This window comes from Onychostoma macrolepis, chromosome 23 (assembly GCF_012432095.1).
Source record: "Onychostoma macrolepis isolate SWU-2019 chromosome 23, ASM1243209v1, whole genome shotgun sequence".
In the NCBI taxonomy this organism is placed as follows: domain Eukaryota; kingdom Metazoa; phylum Chordata; class Actinopteri; order Cypriniformes; family Cyprinidae; genus Onychostoma; species Onychostoma macrolepis.
In genome coordinates this window covers 9,033,664-9,049,427 of record NC_081177.1, presented here as the reverse complement: position 1 = coordinate 9,049,427, position 15,764 = coordinate 9,033,664, and the positions used below count along the sequence as shown (strand labels likewise).

The 15,764-nt window shown below is 37.6% G+C and overlaps 1 protein-coding gene across 2 annotated transcripts; it reads right to left on the bottom strand.

Annotated features, from left to right (window-relative positions):
- Positions 1-5,395: 5,395 nt before the first annotated feature.
- On the bottom strand, positions 5,396-15,368 carry klf15 (Kruppel like factor 15). Of its 2 annotated transcripts, none has more exons than XM_058762431.1 (3): positions 15,075-15,368; positions 11,524-12,775; positions 5,396-7,746 (listed from the first exon to the last, which is right to left on the bottom strand). In XM_058762431.1, exons 2-3 carry the CDS (start codon positions 12,699-12,701, stop codon positions 7,578-7,580), a joined length of 1,347 nt encoding a protein of 448 aa, XP_058618414.1. In that variant the 5' UTR covers positions 12,702-12,775; positions 15,075-15,368; the 3' UTR covers positions 5,396-7,577. The 2 variants fall into 2 exon arrangements, with proteins under 2 accessions (XP_058618414.1, XP_058618415.1); XM_058762432.1 differs by lacking the exon at positions 15,075-15,368 and adding an exon at positions 13,692-13,963.
- Between the last annotated feature and the right edge of the window lie 396 nt (positions 15,369-15,764).

The window sequence follows — 15,764 nt, the reverse complement described above, 5'->3', positions numbered from 1 at the left end:
GTGAAGAAAAAAGGCTTCAGAGTTAACAAATGCACTTTTGTTATCAGACTTGTACTCGCCAGGGAAAGGAATGGCTGCCAAGGATTGAGGCCTGACTAAATTTTTGAAGCTCAACGGTTTTGTTCCTTAAACTTAGTGTGTTTATAAGAAATCCGTGGGTGTTAAACTGCCAGTGTGTGTGTGTGTGTGTGTGTTTCTGATCATGTTATACTTTATGGCTGGAAAAAATGACCGGGAAATGTCCCAAGTTATAAAATGACATACATTTGGATGCTGGTTGTTTTTATACTTTGTTTTGTTTTATGTGCACCAATGTATTCAAGTTCACTTCTGCAAAATCGGGCCTGTATGGTATGTGAACACACAAAACACAAGAAAATATGAGAGCAACCACCAAACTGGGCTTTACCAGTAAATTAGAGGCATGGACAGTTTTATTTCCGGTAGAAAAGAATGTGTCTCAGTTGGAAATGGAGGCGAGACGAGCTGCCAATATCTCCTCCATTCCTTCAAGATGTTTCTAGACTGAGACCTTGATGAAGAGATCAAGTTTGAACACATTTATATCCTTTGGACTAGGATCTAAACTCCTGAGTCCCCCTGCAAGACAAAATGAATCCCGCTCACATGAAGTTTGGATATGACAGCATGAAAGCGGAATAACTGAGAGCCTTCAGAAAACTGACCGCAGCAACAATGTTCAAATCTGGGTTTTATTATCTGAGATGAATCCGATGGTAATGCTGCGGTCAGAGGTTCGATTGAGAATCCTACAAATGTTCACCGCAAAGCTGTGAGCTATAATGAAATCCTGTGCAGAGGGAACAAAAGCAAGGCAATATGTGCAGGAATATTCATAAATCATCTCACACATGTATGCCAGTAGTTATTTTTCAAACTAAAGCTGTCAGCTTCTAATGAGAATAAAACATGCACTGCTTTCTCATTGTCAATGGAGTCATTCCTTTCAAAGGGAACGGTAAAAAAAAAAAAAAAAAGTTTAATAAAAATTTTAAAAATAAAATATTAAAAATGTTACTTTAAATAATTAATTAATTAGTTCTAATAATTTACAACTTCTATTTAGAAACAAGTTCATACGATGGAGTACTTTTTAATAAATATTTAAAAGAGTATTTACAAAAATATATTTTAGAAATTGAATTACAGATTTGTTTATAACATAGAATATTATTATTATTATTATTATATAAATATTATTATTTGATATATACTATATTTAAACATTATTATAAACCTCTGTTAAAAAAAACAATTTAAAATTGTATTATAGACTTATTTAGACTTATATTTAAAAATATTAGTTATAATATTAGTGTGATGGAGTACTTTTTAATAAATATTTAAAAGAGTGTTTACAATTTAATATCTATAGACACTCATAGAAATATATTATAGACTTTTTCATATTATAGAAATGAATTATTATTATTATATAAATATTACTATTTGATATACTAATTTACAAATTATCAGAAATTTAAGTTTAAAAACTAGTTAATATTGATCATTAATAAATAATAAATAATTTATTTTAAAACAGCCAGTCAGTTAAATGTTGTTGCTGAATATTATATTATATAAATTATGTTATAGAAATATTATATTACAGATTTGTATATATTTTAGATATCATAATATTTAATTATTAATTAACTTTTATTCAAAAATAGTATTTATTATATTATTGTGATGGAGTAATTTTTTAATAAATATTTTAAAGGAGTATATATATTTTTACATTAAATTAAAATAATTTAAAAAAGGTCAAAAATTGATCTTTGTTCATGAATTTCGGTATACCCATTTTTTACCTTGAAAAATGGCAATAAAAAGGAAGTGACAACATTTGAGTTGATGGTTCAGTATTTAAAAATTCATCTAATGACAGTGACTGGATGCCATAACCTTGATAACACGAAGAACAGGCGATTTGATTTGAAATGCTCCAACTTGTCCCAACATATTAATTTTGCACAATGCAATTCATTAACACTTAAAAGACATTTACTATTGAACAGAACATTTCAATTCTTACAGAAATTGACCAAATGGAAACTGCAGCCTTATCCAGGTTTCACTGAATGCCTCATTTGTAAACAGCTGCATTTAATCGTTAATAGAATAAGTCACTGCATCATTTCCTGTGACCTGTCATTCGCTTGACCTAAAGTTACCTTGGTGTCATGACAGATGGATCTACTCTTTCCAACAACGGCAAATGCTCCAAAAATAAATCTGTCAAATGGCTGGAAGACCATTGCTTTTCCCCGAGCACAGCAAGAGCCGGAGAGCCGAGGAAATATAGTTCCCTAAACAACAGCGAGTGTCGAAGCCACACGGGAAGACTGATTGATAGCTTTAAACTGAAATGAAATCATAAAACACGTTCATTTAATAAGTTGCCAGGATAGTACAATAAATGAGGCTGCCTAAAGAACCCGCTGACATTAAAAATAGGCTTACATGAATGAAACACAACTGTGTTATTCATTACCGCAAATGATACACTGAAAGTCAATCCCTTACTATGACTCTGAATATGGCAGTAAACAACCGACCCTCCTCAAAGACCCCAAATGTTTCCTCATAGCCCATCTGAGCTGTATGATATGCAGTGAGTAGAAAACAAAGATAAAATGTTGAGTTTTCAAGAAGCAAATCTGGAATCGTCCAGACAGGACTGCCGTTTATGGTCAAGCAGGTCCAAGATCATGTTAGCTAACGTCTGGAGATCTTGGCAGTAGTCTGAGGATCTCCTTCACATCAGTGAGCCTGTCTAACAGATGGCCATAAAAAGAACATCACTTCACTGCATTCTTCTCTTCCTGACTCCCGCCTCTCATCTTTAGGAGTGCCACATGTGCTCGGGGGCTTGTGAAGGGAGCAACATAAATCGGAGTTGTCAGCCATAAACATCGGGGCCCTTCACAAGCATCATGCTCAATATGTCCTTATCCAGGGTGACTCAGCATAAACAACATGCGCAAATGTTTTGAGCTGGACTCCTCTACTATTGGTTGTTGTTCCTGTTAGAGCTGCCGTTTAGAGGTTAGCACATGTACTGATCTGATCAAGTCAATAAATTCACAAAAATCTAACCTTTCATTGGATAATAAGAATTTAAAATGGGAGTAAATATCATTATGAAATAAATATTTTTCACAGATACACGTTGGACACAATTATTGGCACCCCTAGAAATTCTTACAAGTAAAATATCTCTTAAGTATATTCCCATTCATATTCACAATTTTGATTATGAACATGAAATTATCCAGCCATGGCTTCCTGTTTCACAGAAATATAAATAGGAGGGAAAACAAAGCCCAAATTCCCCTAATCATCCATTACAATGAGAAAAACCAAAGAATATATTTCTGATGTGCAGCAAAAGATAACTGAGCTTCACAAATTAGTGAAGTGGCTTTAAGAAAAGAGCTAGAGCAGTGAAAACTCCCATTTCCACCATCAGGGCAATAATTAAGAATTTCCAATCAACATTAAATGTTATGAAACTGCCTGGAAGAGGACGTGTGTCTATATCGTCCTAATGCACGGTGAGAAGGAGAGTTTGAGTGGCTAAAGACTCTCCGAGGACCACAGCTGGAGAATTGCAGAAAACAGTTGAGTCTCGGGGTCAGAAAACCTTTAAAAAAATTGTCAAACAGCACCTACATCACCACATGTTGTTTGGGAGGTTTTCAAGAAAAATTCTCCTAGCTCATCCAAAAACAAACTCCAGCATATTCAGTTATCAGACACGACTGGAACTTCAAATGGGACTGGCTTCTATGGTCAGATGAAACTAAAAAATGAGCTTTTTAGCAGCAAACACTCAAGATGGGTTTGGTGAACACAGGGATAAAAAGTACCCCATGTGTACAATTAAATATACTGCTGTATTTTTGATGTTGTGGGCCTATATTTCTGCTGGAGGTCCTGGACATCTTGTTTAGACACATGGCATCATGGATTCTATCAAATACCAACAGATAAAAAATCAATAAGTGACTGATTCTGTTAGAAATATTATAATGGCCATGTTTGGATCTTCCAACCGTGCAATAATCCAAACACAAACCTCAAAAACAACACAAGAATGGGTCACTGAGTACAAAACCAAGCTTCTGCTATGGCCATTCCAGTCCTCTGACCTGAAAATGATCTAGAAAATGAGTGGTGAACTGAAGAGAAGAAGCACCAACATGGAGCTGGGAATCTGAAGGGTCTGGAGTGATTCTGGATGAAGGAATGGTCTCTGATCTCCTGTCAGGTGATCTCTAACCTCATCAGGCATTATAGGAGAACATTTAGAGCTGTTAAACTGGCAAATGGAGGTTTCAAAAAGTATTGAATAAAAGGTTGCTGTTAATTGTGGCCAATGTGTATTAGAGAAAAACATTTATTTCATAATGATATTTCCAATGTTATTATCCAACTAAAGGGTAGATTTTTTTGTGATTTTTAAAAATAAAAGATCAAAAGGATTAACAATGCAGATTAATTTTCACAGCTTTCTTTGATCATATTTACTAAGGGTGCCGATATTTTTGGCCATGACTATATATATATATATATATATATATATATATGTATATATATATATGTATATGTATGTATATGTATATATACATATATGGATATGTGGGGGGGTTATGTTGTTGTTGTTGTAAACATATCCAAAATTATATATCTGCTATATAATGTTCTATGTATGTACTACTAATAAAATTTACATCCAAAATATATAATATAGATCCCAAATTATTTTCAATAAATGTAAGGTATATATAATACATTAATAATGAATTAAACAAGGTTCTTTTATCAGTATCACTATATGCAAGGTTTATCTTTAAAAGATTTAAAAGATATACTAAAGCTCTTTTATGACATCTTAACCTTCACTGTTTGGCACACTTATACTCTGTTAAAGAGAGGCACATGTGTGCTTCATTGCATTCTTTCTTTAGGAAGTGAGTGGTTTTAATGTAGGATTTGGAATTATAAGGCACAACTTCTCTCTCAACCCCTTGCATTGTATTTTAAATTGGTACGACTGTAATTAGACATCACTGGTATGAGACCATCAATCATTCTAAGATAACGGTGTATAAACCGAATTGCAAGCACAGCTATTGAATTAAATTATTCTGCTAAGATGCACTTGTGTGGTTCAAACTAGAAATAAAAAACTGCGCTAATGCAGTGCATAACTACGTTTTTGCATTCACATGAAATCAGTGTAGCTAGAAGCATCTGCATTCACATCCTACTATCGCATAAACATAAATACATGCGTGTGAATTTGCTTTGCCTCATTTGCTCTATTAAGGATAAACATAAATACAAACAACACAAAACAAAAAAGTTCTTATTTTCAATTTATTTGTAAATGCATCTGATGTATATCAAGAAAAATATATAATATTTATATATATATTTATATATTGAATTGTTATTATGTACATTGGTTTACATTTTACAGGGGACATTTATACAATCAAAGACGTGAGATACGTCAGTAGAAGAATATCCGGTACTCTCTGATCCAACAACATTTTGTACAAAGTCTGTACATACAGTATACATACATTCAATGTTGGCCATAAGCACCAATTTCACCAAAAATTTCATGTATAGACGGCAAGGAATGCAATGCTAACAGTACGCAACCTCCGCCTGGGTGTCTGTATTACTCGTGACATACTTTTACTAAGTTTTAGATGAGTGGGGCTTTAAAACAACCAATTGTGCATGGTTACCTCTTTCAGAGAGCAACAATAACGTAATTGGAGAGATATAGATCCTCCATGGCACTGGTTTTTATGTTAAACAGGCACAAACAGCAGCAAAACATCCCTATACTATATGCAGACAAACGTTCCTTCATTCCAACAGGACTCTTCTGGTCTGCGAGAGGTCTGAGTGGTTCTGGTTTCTTCCCGCTCTACAATATCTGATCTGAGATTGGATTTCCTGACCACAACAGTTGCTAAATATTATAAGCAGAGCAGCAAAACAATACCATAATCATTTTTATGCGTTCCTCTGAAGCACATGTCAACTCGTAGAGCAAGTAAGAGAACCAGAAGAGATAAGTTCCTGTCATCACACAATACGTGTGTATACATGTGGACGCATCTATAGGTGCCTGTTGTGCCTGTTGGCGCAGTACAAAGAGCAATGAGTTGACTCATCACCTGAGGCACTCTGGGTAACTTTGTAGTTGTTTCCATTTGGGCTTTTGTTTTGGCAAATACAGACTGCATAGAAGAGATTGCATTGTCAAGGTTGTTACGAAGCTTTCATCAAAATCCAATCCAATTGTATAATTTCGTTAAATATTAGCATTAACCATCAGCACCCCACTGGATATTACACGCATTCTTTAGCAAACACATGGTCAGCGTGCCATATCAGTAGTCAAGCTGTGTCCATGACTACAGTTCCCATAAAGAATGTCCTCTTTGAACTCCAGATGCGTCCCAGACTACATTTCCCAAGCAGGAGGATTTGACCTGCAAGCGTCCCCTGTGCGGGAGCTCGCGGTTGAGACCGGTTAGCACCTTGCAATTCCAGTTTCTGTCATTCAAGCTCGTCTCGCAGAGACATTTTGGCAGATAGTCCCAGGTCAAAAGGACTGTTTGAGGCAGGTTAGAAAGGTTTGATCGTCTGTATTGACCTAGCTTAGCTATCAACTTACTGACTCGGATCATCGGATTTCTCAGATATGAAATGTGTTGCATTGCTGTCGAAAATAACTTCTAACCGCAAACACTTAACCACGAATGCCTTGGCCCCAGCTGCAAACATTTAGATTAGAGAAAGGCCCAGAAGGTATCTTGTTTTAATTCTTTTCAGATGAAAGCAACCAATGACAAAAATGAAGAATATAATGAAAAAGTTTAGAATTATCAACTAAAACGTCAGGAAAAAATTCAATACTGATCAGAAGGCCCATTCACATACGTCAAATGTGCGTGTTTTGACTTCTGTCAATTCGCTCTATGGTCTGTCCGGAGGCGTTTCACAGTTTGCTACCATACAACTGAAAGTCAAGAGGAAAAGCCTCTGTGTTTGCCAATAGCTTATAATGGCACAGTCCTACCAATGATCAGTAGTTCAAATGAACCCGAGTTTTTTTGGTTTAGAGGAGCTAAACACATTACACGTTGGCAAAAAGAAGTGACTTTATCGTGATTTTAAACAAGGAATGTTGATGACTGGCAGATACATCAACAATTCATACCTCAAAAGTACAACAAAAATGCTTTGAACGTTACATTTTGCAAACAAATTTGTTCTCGAAACATAGAAAACAATCATGAACACTACAAAAATACAATCTACGAAGCTTACGACATCTGTGAGGCCGACGAGTCAAGTAACAGTTTCAGAACAAACTCTTCTTCAGTTCATCCGAGCCTCACGTAATAAATTATCACAGTACCACAAATGAATCTGTCTTTCTCTCTTTCTTTCTTTCTTTCATTCGTTCGTTCGTTCGGTCTTTCTATATCTCTCTCTTCATGGCGGGGGGTTGTGTGGGGTCAGTGTGCAGTGCGCGCTGTCCTGCTGCTTCGTGGAAAGCGATGGACTTTGATGTGTTTGGACAGGTGATCGCTGCGGGCAAATTTCTTCTCGCAGACGGGGCACTGGTAGGGCTTAACTCCAGAGTGAGACCGGCGATGCCGTGACAGCTCGTCTGACCGGGAGAATCTGCAAGAAGAATCCAGAGATAAAGCCAAATATCAATGGTTGTGCACTGATCCAGTTTATATTTTACTGTAAAGCTGCTTTGGAACAATACGCATTGTAGAAAATGCACTACTTGGCTTTTTGCTTTCATTGGTATTTTGTTTTATGACCATGTCTAAAAAAGGCAGAGGGCCTAAATGCTTCAGTTACAGTTGTTCTGAAGTCAACATGGTCCTTATTTACTCTGTAAGTATGGTCCTTGTGTTGCTCTTTGTAATCATTCATCTAAGTATACCAACTTGAGCCGCCTTTGAAACAACTATCCTTTACTATTCAACACTGCTCTGCTATCTTAGCCCAGCGTTTCTTGACCCTACGAATATCGCTTTACGTTTTCTCTAGTCGAATATCTTATTTCATGAAGTAATGCATCAGATTATAAAAGAAAAAGGCCAAAAACAACATTTATCAATGACTTAAACAATACACGCAGTGCCTAAATTAGTCAATCACTGGATAAAGATAATGAGAATATATAATAATAAATCAAAACCTATTTGGACAAGACAGCTCATTACTCACATTAATAAACCCTACTGCACGTCTTTTTGTTTCCTTATATTTGTGATTTGGTAAGAGCAACCGTCACAGTGAAATCAGAGAAAAGGTGAAAACAGTACTGGAGTTACTGAGAAACAAAATGAAAAGCACTGAATCAGAGACAGTGAAATCTCTTTCACAGGCTTTGAGGCGAACACTCTGACACAGAGCACATGCAATGTCAAATAAAACTGTCAAACAATTGTTCAGCGTCTTCACTACTGAGCAGCAAATGGTTTGAGCTTGGAGCAGATCTAATGAGCAACTATATTTAACCCAGCGCTTAACCCAGTGCTCAAGTTCCAAAAGAAGATTTGCACCACATTCATGACTGCTAATGTTTTCTGAAAGCAAGACCCAGAAGAGGGAAAACTCACAGCTTCTTTTTAGAAAATATGGAAGCATTTTCCTTAACTCAATCTGCAGTTCTCTCTTACTCAAGCCATACACCCTGCACAAAAAGTAATAGAGACTCCTGGGAAATCAGTTGTATTACATCTCTGGTGTACAAATAACTGTCAACTTTACACCTTTATACTACTAATAGACATCCTACTAGATAATAAGTACCTGAAGATAGTGTTCACTTCAGTTTGAAATGAGAAAACCAGGAGAACAAACTCTTGCTCAACCCCATGCCATGGTTTCATATGAAGCCATAGGCGAGGTAGTATCTGTTTCTAATGTCCTGGGAACATGTGTAGAGTATTTGCAAGGCTATAAAAAACAGTCTCTCTCTCCTGCTTGGCTTTTCTTCCACTTTTACAACAAGCTTAGACAGGAATGGTAAAGTTGTAACTATGCTAACAGTAATGCGCTAACTTTGTGCTGAATCCAAAAATAAACCCCCTGCAGCGACAGCATGACTAACAAAACTAACAAGAAGATTCTCATTTCATAATCAAAAGAGAACACATCAGAATCTTAAGTCACGTAGCATATGCTAACTGTAATGCCAATTAAACCATCATGCTTTTTTGACTGACAAAGTATCTCATTCTGAAATATACGCTATGCAAGCAAGTCTTTGAAGTATGTTGGGATGGGATGGTGGTGGACTAATTGTTGCCCTGTGGGATAGGATGGGATGGGGTGCCCCTCCTTGTTCGACGTCAGAGCTCACAAACAGAGCTGTTCCAGCACGCTCTACTGCACATGCTATTAACTTCTATTCAAATGCCCACATTTTTGCATTGTTGTCGAAGAGCTATTCCTTTGTAGCCAACTATAAGTACGCTTTCAACTTGATTCCACCTTGCAAATCTGTATTTTCCATTTCAAAACAAAAGGAGTTACGCTAAAGGTTCGCTCTACCACACTCACATGTTGAAACTGCAAACTGTATTAGTTAAAAAAAAAAGCTTTTCATGCAGGTTTTGTCCTCTATTAACCTTTGTGTGCAAACTGCATAAAACAAAGTATGTACTTCCTGGTTTGTTTCCAGCTGCATGGGGAAACAACAAAGCACAGGACGTGTGTGCAAAGACGTTATCATCTAGCCACCAAGCCAACTGGTGTGTTTTCCAGTGAAGTAGCATGTTTAAAGCTATTGTGTGTGCTTTTAGGTCTAAGAAATTTTCAGTCTAAGTGTGAGTATGGTTTTGTGTGTTTGTGTCACTAGGACAATTTTATTTGCGGAGTACCATAGGAATGCTAAAAATGCTGGCAAAGCATTGCCGCAGCCAGGCTTGAGGCAGCCAATGGGGCATTCTTCTGTTGCTTTCTTCCCTACATCCATTTCCTGACAGTGTACTGGAGAGCTCAGTCAGACACACAGACTGCTGAAGGCCAGTCACTGCCAACTGCTATCCAGAAGCAAGGCTAACCAAGGTCACTGATAACAACAGACCTCTCGAAACAGTAAGTCTGGTCATACTTGACTAGAAGCTCTCTCTTGACGGCTCTAACTTGCCAATCCAATTTTTAATTTTTTTACAATAATTAGGTAATCTTGGAGGGTCATACATGCAACTAGACAAACCAGTGGATCATTGACAGAAAAGAGAGCGGGTCTGAGAGATGAACCTGGGAGTCAGGGATACTACTGCGACCAAGTGCTTGAAGAATATATTTACTCAAACTTGGTAACTCATGCAATCAATTCAATATTGCACTTTAAGTGTAAACACCCCCAAGCATGCAAAAATACAAGAACCAAACTCTTCACCTGAAGCTTTATCTATACTGTCAAGCCTGACCTCGCTACAACTGCTGGTGCACTTTAAACAGTATCCAGGCCTTGTTCAGAGAGATTGAAGCTGGACATAGACTAAGAGTAAACAAATGAAGCAGTGAATAGGGCAAAGTCTGCCTCTTCAAAGACTTTATCTAATCTCCAAACAGCAGAGATAACACAAAACAAGACCCAAAATCTAAGGACAAATTGTGAATGAAATTTTACAGCTGCAATACAAAGTCATTATCAAGCTGTGTTGAGGAGTAACTACCTAAAAGTAGCAAGACTACTAACTAGACTACATTTATCAATAATGTGACCAGCTTTTCAAAATAGTATAGTTTTTTACAGTAACAGGCTAAAGTTTCCAATGAGTAGTGGTACAGAATGACCACTTGCATGCTAAATTGCATTGTATTTCGCCTTTTGCAACCTTACGGCATAAGCAAGTTGAGGTAATAATCAAACGTGTTCTACTTAACTTCTCTACTAAAATGTTAGATATCTTTTTTTTTTTGTAACATTGGAAAGTCTGATTAGTTCTTGTGAATCGGTTCATGTAATTCAGAGGTGTCCAATCCTGCTCCAGGAAGGCCATTATCATGTAGAGTTTACCTCAAATCCTAATTAAACACACCTGAACCAGCTAATTAAGGCCTTCGGGATTACTAGAAACTTCTAAACTAAACTCTGCAGGGCACTGGCCATCTAGGAAAAGGCTTAGAAACCTTTAAGGTAATTGGTTCTTGGCAACTTACATAATACGAAATGCCTCAAAAACAAGGAAAATTGGTGACAAGCTAACAGATCTTTAGATTTGGATAGTCCACATACTAGACCTCTACCTTTTCTCTGTTTGAAGTCCATTCATGGATGGTCAACAAAGATAATGATGTACCACACTGCTTTCGCAATAACTACAACTTACTGGATTGAAAGCCCTTCGTACATACGCAGACCTTGACATCTAACCTCTGCTTGAGTGGAAAAAAACCACAACTGTACAGAACAAAAACACTCACCTCCAGCCACAGCCAGGCCAAGTGCAGGCAAATGGTTTCTCGCCTGTGTGTCTCCTCAGGTGCGCCTTTAGGTGGCTGCTCTTGGTGTACATCTTGGCACAGCCAGGGAAAGTACACTTGTGCATTTTAATAAGATCAGCTACCGAGCTCTTCTGGAATTTGTGACCCCCAACTACAAGCCCTGTTCCCTGGCCATCAACTGTTCCGTTCTCCCCTAGACCTAAGGGCTTAGCGGCAATGGGAACTGGGGCAATACGGACAAACTTGGAGGAAGAGCTGTTAAGGCTTGCCGGTGGGATCACCTGAGGAACCAGGGCGAAGGTTTGACCCTGGATGTTGACGAGGAGCTGGGTTATTTTAATGTCTGAGGCAGGTTGTGGTGTTGGTGTTGAGGGGGTAGTTTTAGGGCTCAATTCTTGTTTCACTTGAATGGGCTGGAGCTGTAAGATCACAGGCATGCTAGGACTCTCCACCATCACTACCTTCCCAGAAGAGTCCTCCTTTTTCAACATGTTCTGAGGATTTGTGGAGGCCCCTCCTGTGGATTGTACACTTTTGGGATCAGAGTTGGCATCAACTATGTCACTTGAGACAGGCACTGTTTGGTCTAAGCTTTGAGCCCAAGGTTCTGATGTAGGTCCTTGGATGCTCTCACAGGTCACTAGACCCTCTCCAGCTTCCTCTTTCAAGGCTACCACTTCCATGTTCTCCTCCAGGAACTCCTCGATCTCCTCCAGAGTGGGCTGAAACAGTAGCCCTGCATGGTCCTCCAAATCTCCAGGGAAAACAGGGAACTCAAAGCACTCCTCTTTGGTGGTGCGGTCCCGTCGTGACTCCCAAGCCAGACCCATGGGAAGAACTGGAGGCACCATGGGAGACACAGTATTGGAGGATGGTGAGTTTTGGCTCAAAGTTAGGGACTGAGAGTGAAGGAAGTCAAGGAGGCCATCTTGACTCTCTCCACTTGAGTTACTCCCACAACTAGAGCCCAAAACCTGAGACTCAGGGCTGGAACAGGAACGTGGGCTAGATGAGTCACTCAGGTTATCCTCTGAGAATGGTGATGGAAGCATATGGTACACCCCCTCGTCTGTCACCATATCCGATGGGATGTGGGCTGGCAGCAAACAAGTGTAAGGAAAGAAAGTCTCTTCATCAAGCAGCAAGTGATCCACCATTCCTGGCTACTGCCTGTCCAAAGTGCGGTGACCACTTGTACAGTTCCCTGCTGTGAATGATTCAGGTTTTCAGTCTATAAAAAAAAAAAAAAAACATATTCAGGATTAGCAAAAATGTGACATTTCATAGATGCATAACATTCAAAGTAATTTACAGTACAACAGTTTTAATGGCAATCTTGAGAACAGATTTTGTTGAAGATCTCAGTCAGTACAATAATTTGTAAAAGGTTTTGGTCCTACTGAATTCATAGCAGTCCAACTTTTGGGACTAACAGACCTACAGTAGATAGCTTGAATTCATTCAGCATGTCCTGTATACATGGTAATCAGACTACAATTAGCCTTGGCAGTTTATACACATACACACACACACACACACACACACACACACACACACACACCAAAAGACAGAGGCGATGTGCAATGTGCATTTAATCCTTTAAATATTCAATGACGGTGCAAAAACCAGCTGTAGTCAGAGTATTACTATGCATGTAAACAAACTTAATGCTAGGCCGAATTATGATTCAGTGACTCTTTTCCATTCCTCAAGAACATTTAAAACCCAAGAAGCAGCTAAAGGCTAAACTATCATCAACTCCTGCCTTGTGGATGTCTGAGACACTGGAAACAATTTACTGTAATAGCTGTATACGTCAACTCTAAAATAAGGATGTGAACATGTTACTCCCTCACTACAAGTCTTGCTATAAGCTAAACCGTTTAGACAAGATAGCACTGTCTGCACACAACGAGTCTCAGATTATTGTGTTCGATTGGAAACAGATGATAATTGGAAACCAAGACTCTTGCCAAAGGAGCACATAAAATTGCGTTGTTATGTGTGAGACAACTCACTATTTAATCAATAAACTATGTTCAGTAACTTAGCGTTTTCTCCTTTTTGGTATGTGTTGTACTTGATACATAAAAAATATATTTGGTTTTCTCTCTGAGGTGTTTTTCTTGTTAGCATGAAAGACTTACTGTAGTGCTGCTGCTATCTGCATATCAACTGTAAGACATTCAAGAAGGCAACATTGTTCATTTCTGGGAATTTGACCACCAAAGCCTAACTTCAATACTGCAGCTAGTAATTTCATTATAGCATTCCTTGGCCCATGCACTGAAAAGAAAAAAAAAAAAAAAGAATCTGCAGCTACAGCAATGTAATAACCACTCCAAGAGAGACTTTACACATATTATCATATAAGAAGTAGAATAAGTATATAGGGGGGACTGGGAGTTAGTTGTCACATTTTTGACTCCAGTGAATACTTTTGTACAGACACAAACCTTAGTATTGGCTACAAAAAAAAAAAAAAAAAAAAAAAAATATATATATATGTATATATATATATATACAGCATACACACTATATGGAGTAGACAAATGCAAATGGTAGTGTACAAAAATATAAAATCACTATTATTGAGTGACAACTAGACCCAATCTTTCTCTTAGCAAAAAATAAATAAAAGCTTATACTACCTTATAACCTACACTAATTTAGTTAGTTCTAAGTCTATATAACCGTCATTAGGCTTCCTCGCGGTTGGCTTAAGTAGTTCATTAATCAATACTTGGAAACTTTGATTGGAGTTTAATCGCGACGGTGATTCTAGCGCCCCCTGTCTGTTGCAGAATGACCGAGAATAACCCTGACATCTACAGGCAGTGTCAACACCCACATGTGTTCACTGCAAACTCAGGAGACATTGTTTTTTTCAAATGCCCTTAGAAACCTTAAAATCACTTTAAATCTCCCTTTAATTACTTAGCATTACACTTAATCTCTGTGGTCCCATCTAACTTGTCCTAATCACGTTCTGCCATTTGTAATAAAGTAAAAAATAAATAAAATACATTTTCTTCATCAGTTTTTAAAAGTGGTCGAAATATGCAATGAAGGCAGTTTTTACCTACAAATTTAAGTTTTTACTTTTTTCAAGTGTAGATTGTTACAAAAGTAAGATTACATTTCTGAAATTTTGTTCTATTATCATCATTGTAATAAATTATAACTAAAACATGTTTAATTAAAATAAAGTTTAAAATATGCAAAACTGAACTATGACAAAAATGGATGTGCATGCTTTATGCAATAAACTATTATTGCATAAAGCTTTAATACTATATTTAGATTACCCAGCCCGTTTACCCACTAAAGTTGTTGATCTCCCTGTCTTGGTATATAGTTGAACTGTATAAATGCACTGTTAATCCAGGCTATTCTGCATTTTATTATTATTATTGTTATTCTGCATTACGCGCCTCACGTTTCGACTCAGCACAGAGTTGCACGCAGTTTCCGCGCATGCCACGCGACTACTCGACGCGCAAATGAACATTAAAAACAAGCAAATTTACCTTGCTAGATCACGCGCATTAATCCTTGGTGTTTAAAGTTGTAGTACGATCCGTTTTTCTTTGCTGAAGAATGCTTCATTAGCCGTTAAATGTGCCCTTGAGACATGAAGCGTCTCACGGCAGATCATGCTCTCGTCTCTGTAGTATTACGCTGCTGTCACACGATCTTGTCTTGTGGGCTTTAAGAGTAGATTTGGGGAAGGCTGCTGAAGGCTCGTCTGCTCCACACGCTGGGATTGGTGGAGCCGTCGATGGAGGCAGGACTTTTGCCTTTTGTAGTCAATGAACAGCTTTTACAGAAGTACACAGTTGCTTCTGTCAACTGAGGGAACTTTTAACTCTTGCAGCTATGCTGTAATAGCAGCGCATCTGGCAAAAGAAAGTTGATTAACTACAGAAAATGAGCTCAAAGTGCAAAAGCTGTCATTAACGGGAAGATCATTAATGAAGTGGGTATTTTATTTCACATTTTAATAACAGCACTATAATATAATAAACTTATCTCAAATGGTGTTGTGAGATTAAATTGAAAAGATTACTGCTGGCAGTTTAATACGGGATTAAAGTACTGACCTCATAAAGACAAATTGCACACCAAACATTTAAATGTGATAACATGTTAATGACTGCTCTATTCATGCTTTTTCATTGATAAATAAGCTACAAGTTTCCAAAAACATTTCTGTGCCT

Excerpts from the sequence above, each read along its gene's own strand:
- klf15 (XM_058762431.1), bottom strand. The coding sequence starts at position 12,701 with ATGGTGGATCACTTGCTGCTTGATGAAGAGACTTTCTTTCCTTACACT. Across the intron at positions 7,747-11,523 it reads TGGCCTGGCTGTGGCTGGAG|ATTCTCCCGGTCAGACGAGC; the intron begins GTGAGTGTTTTT and ends TTCTTCTTGCAG.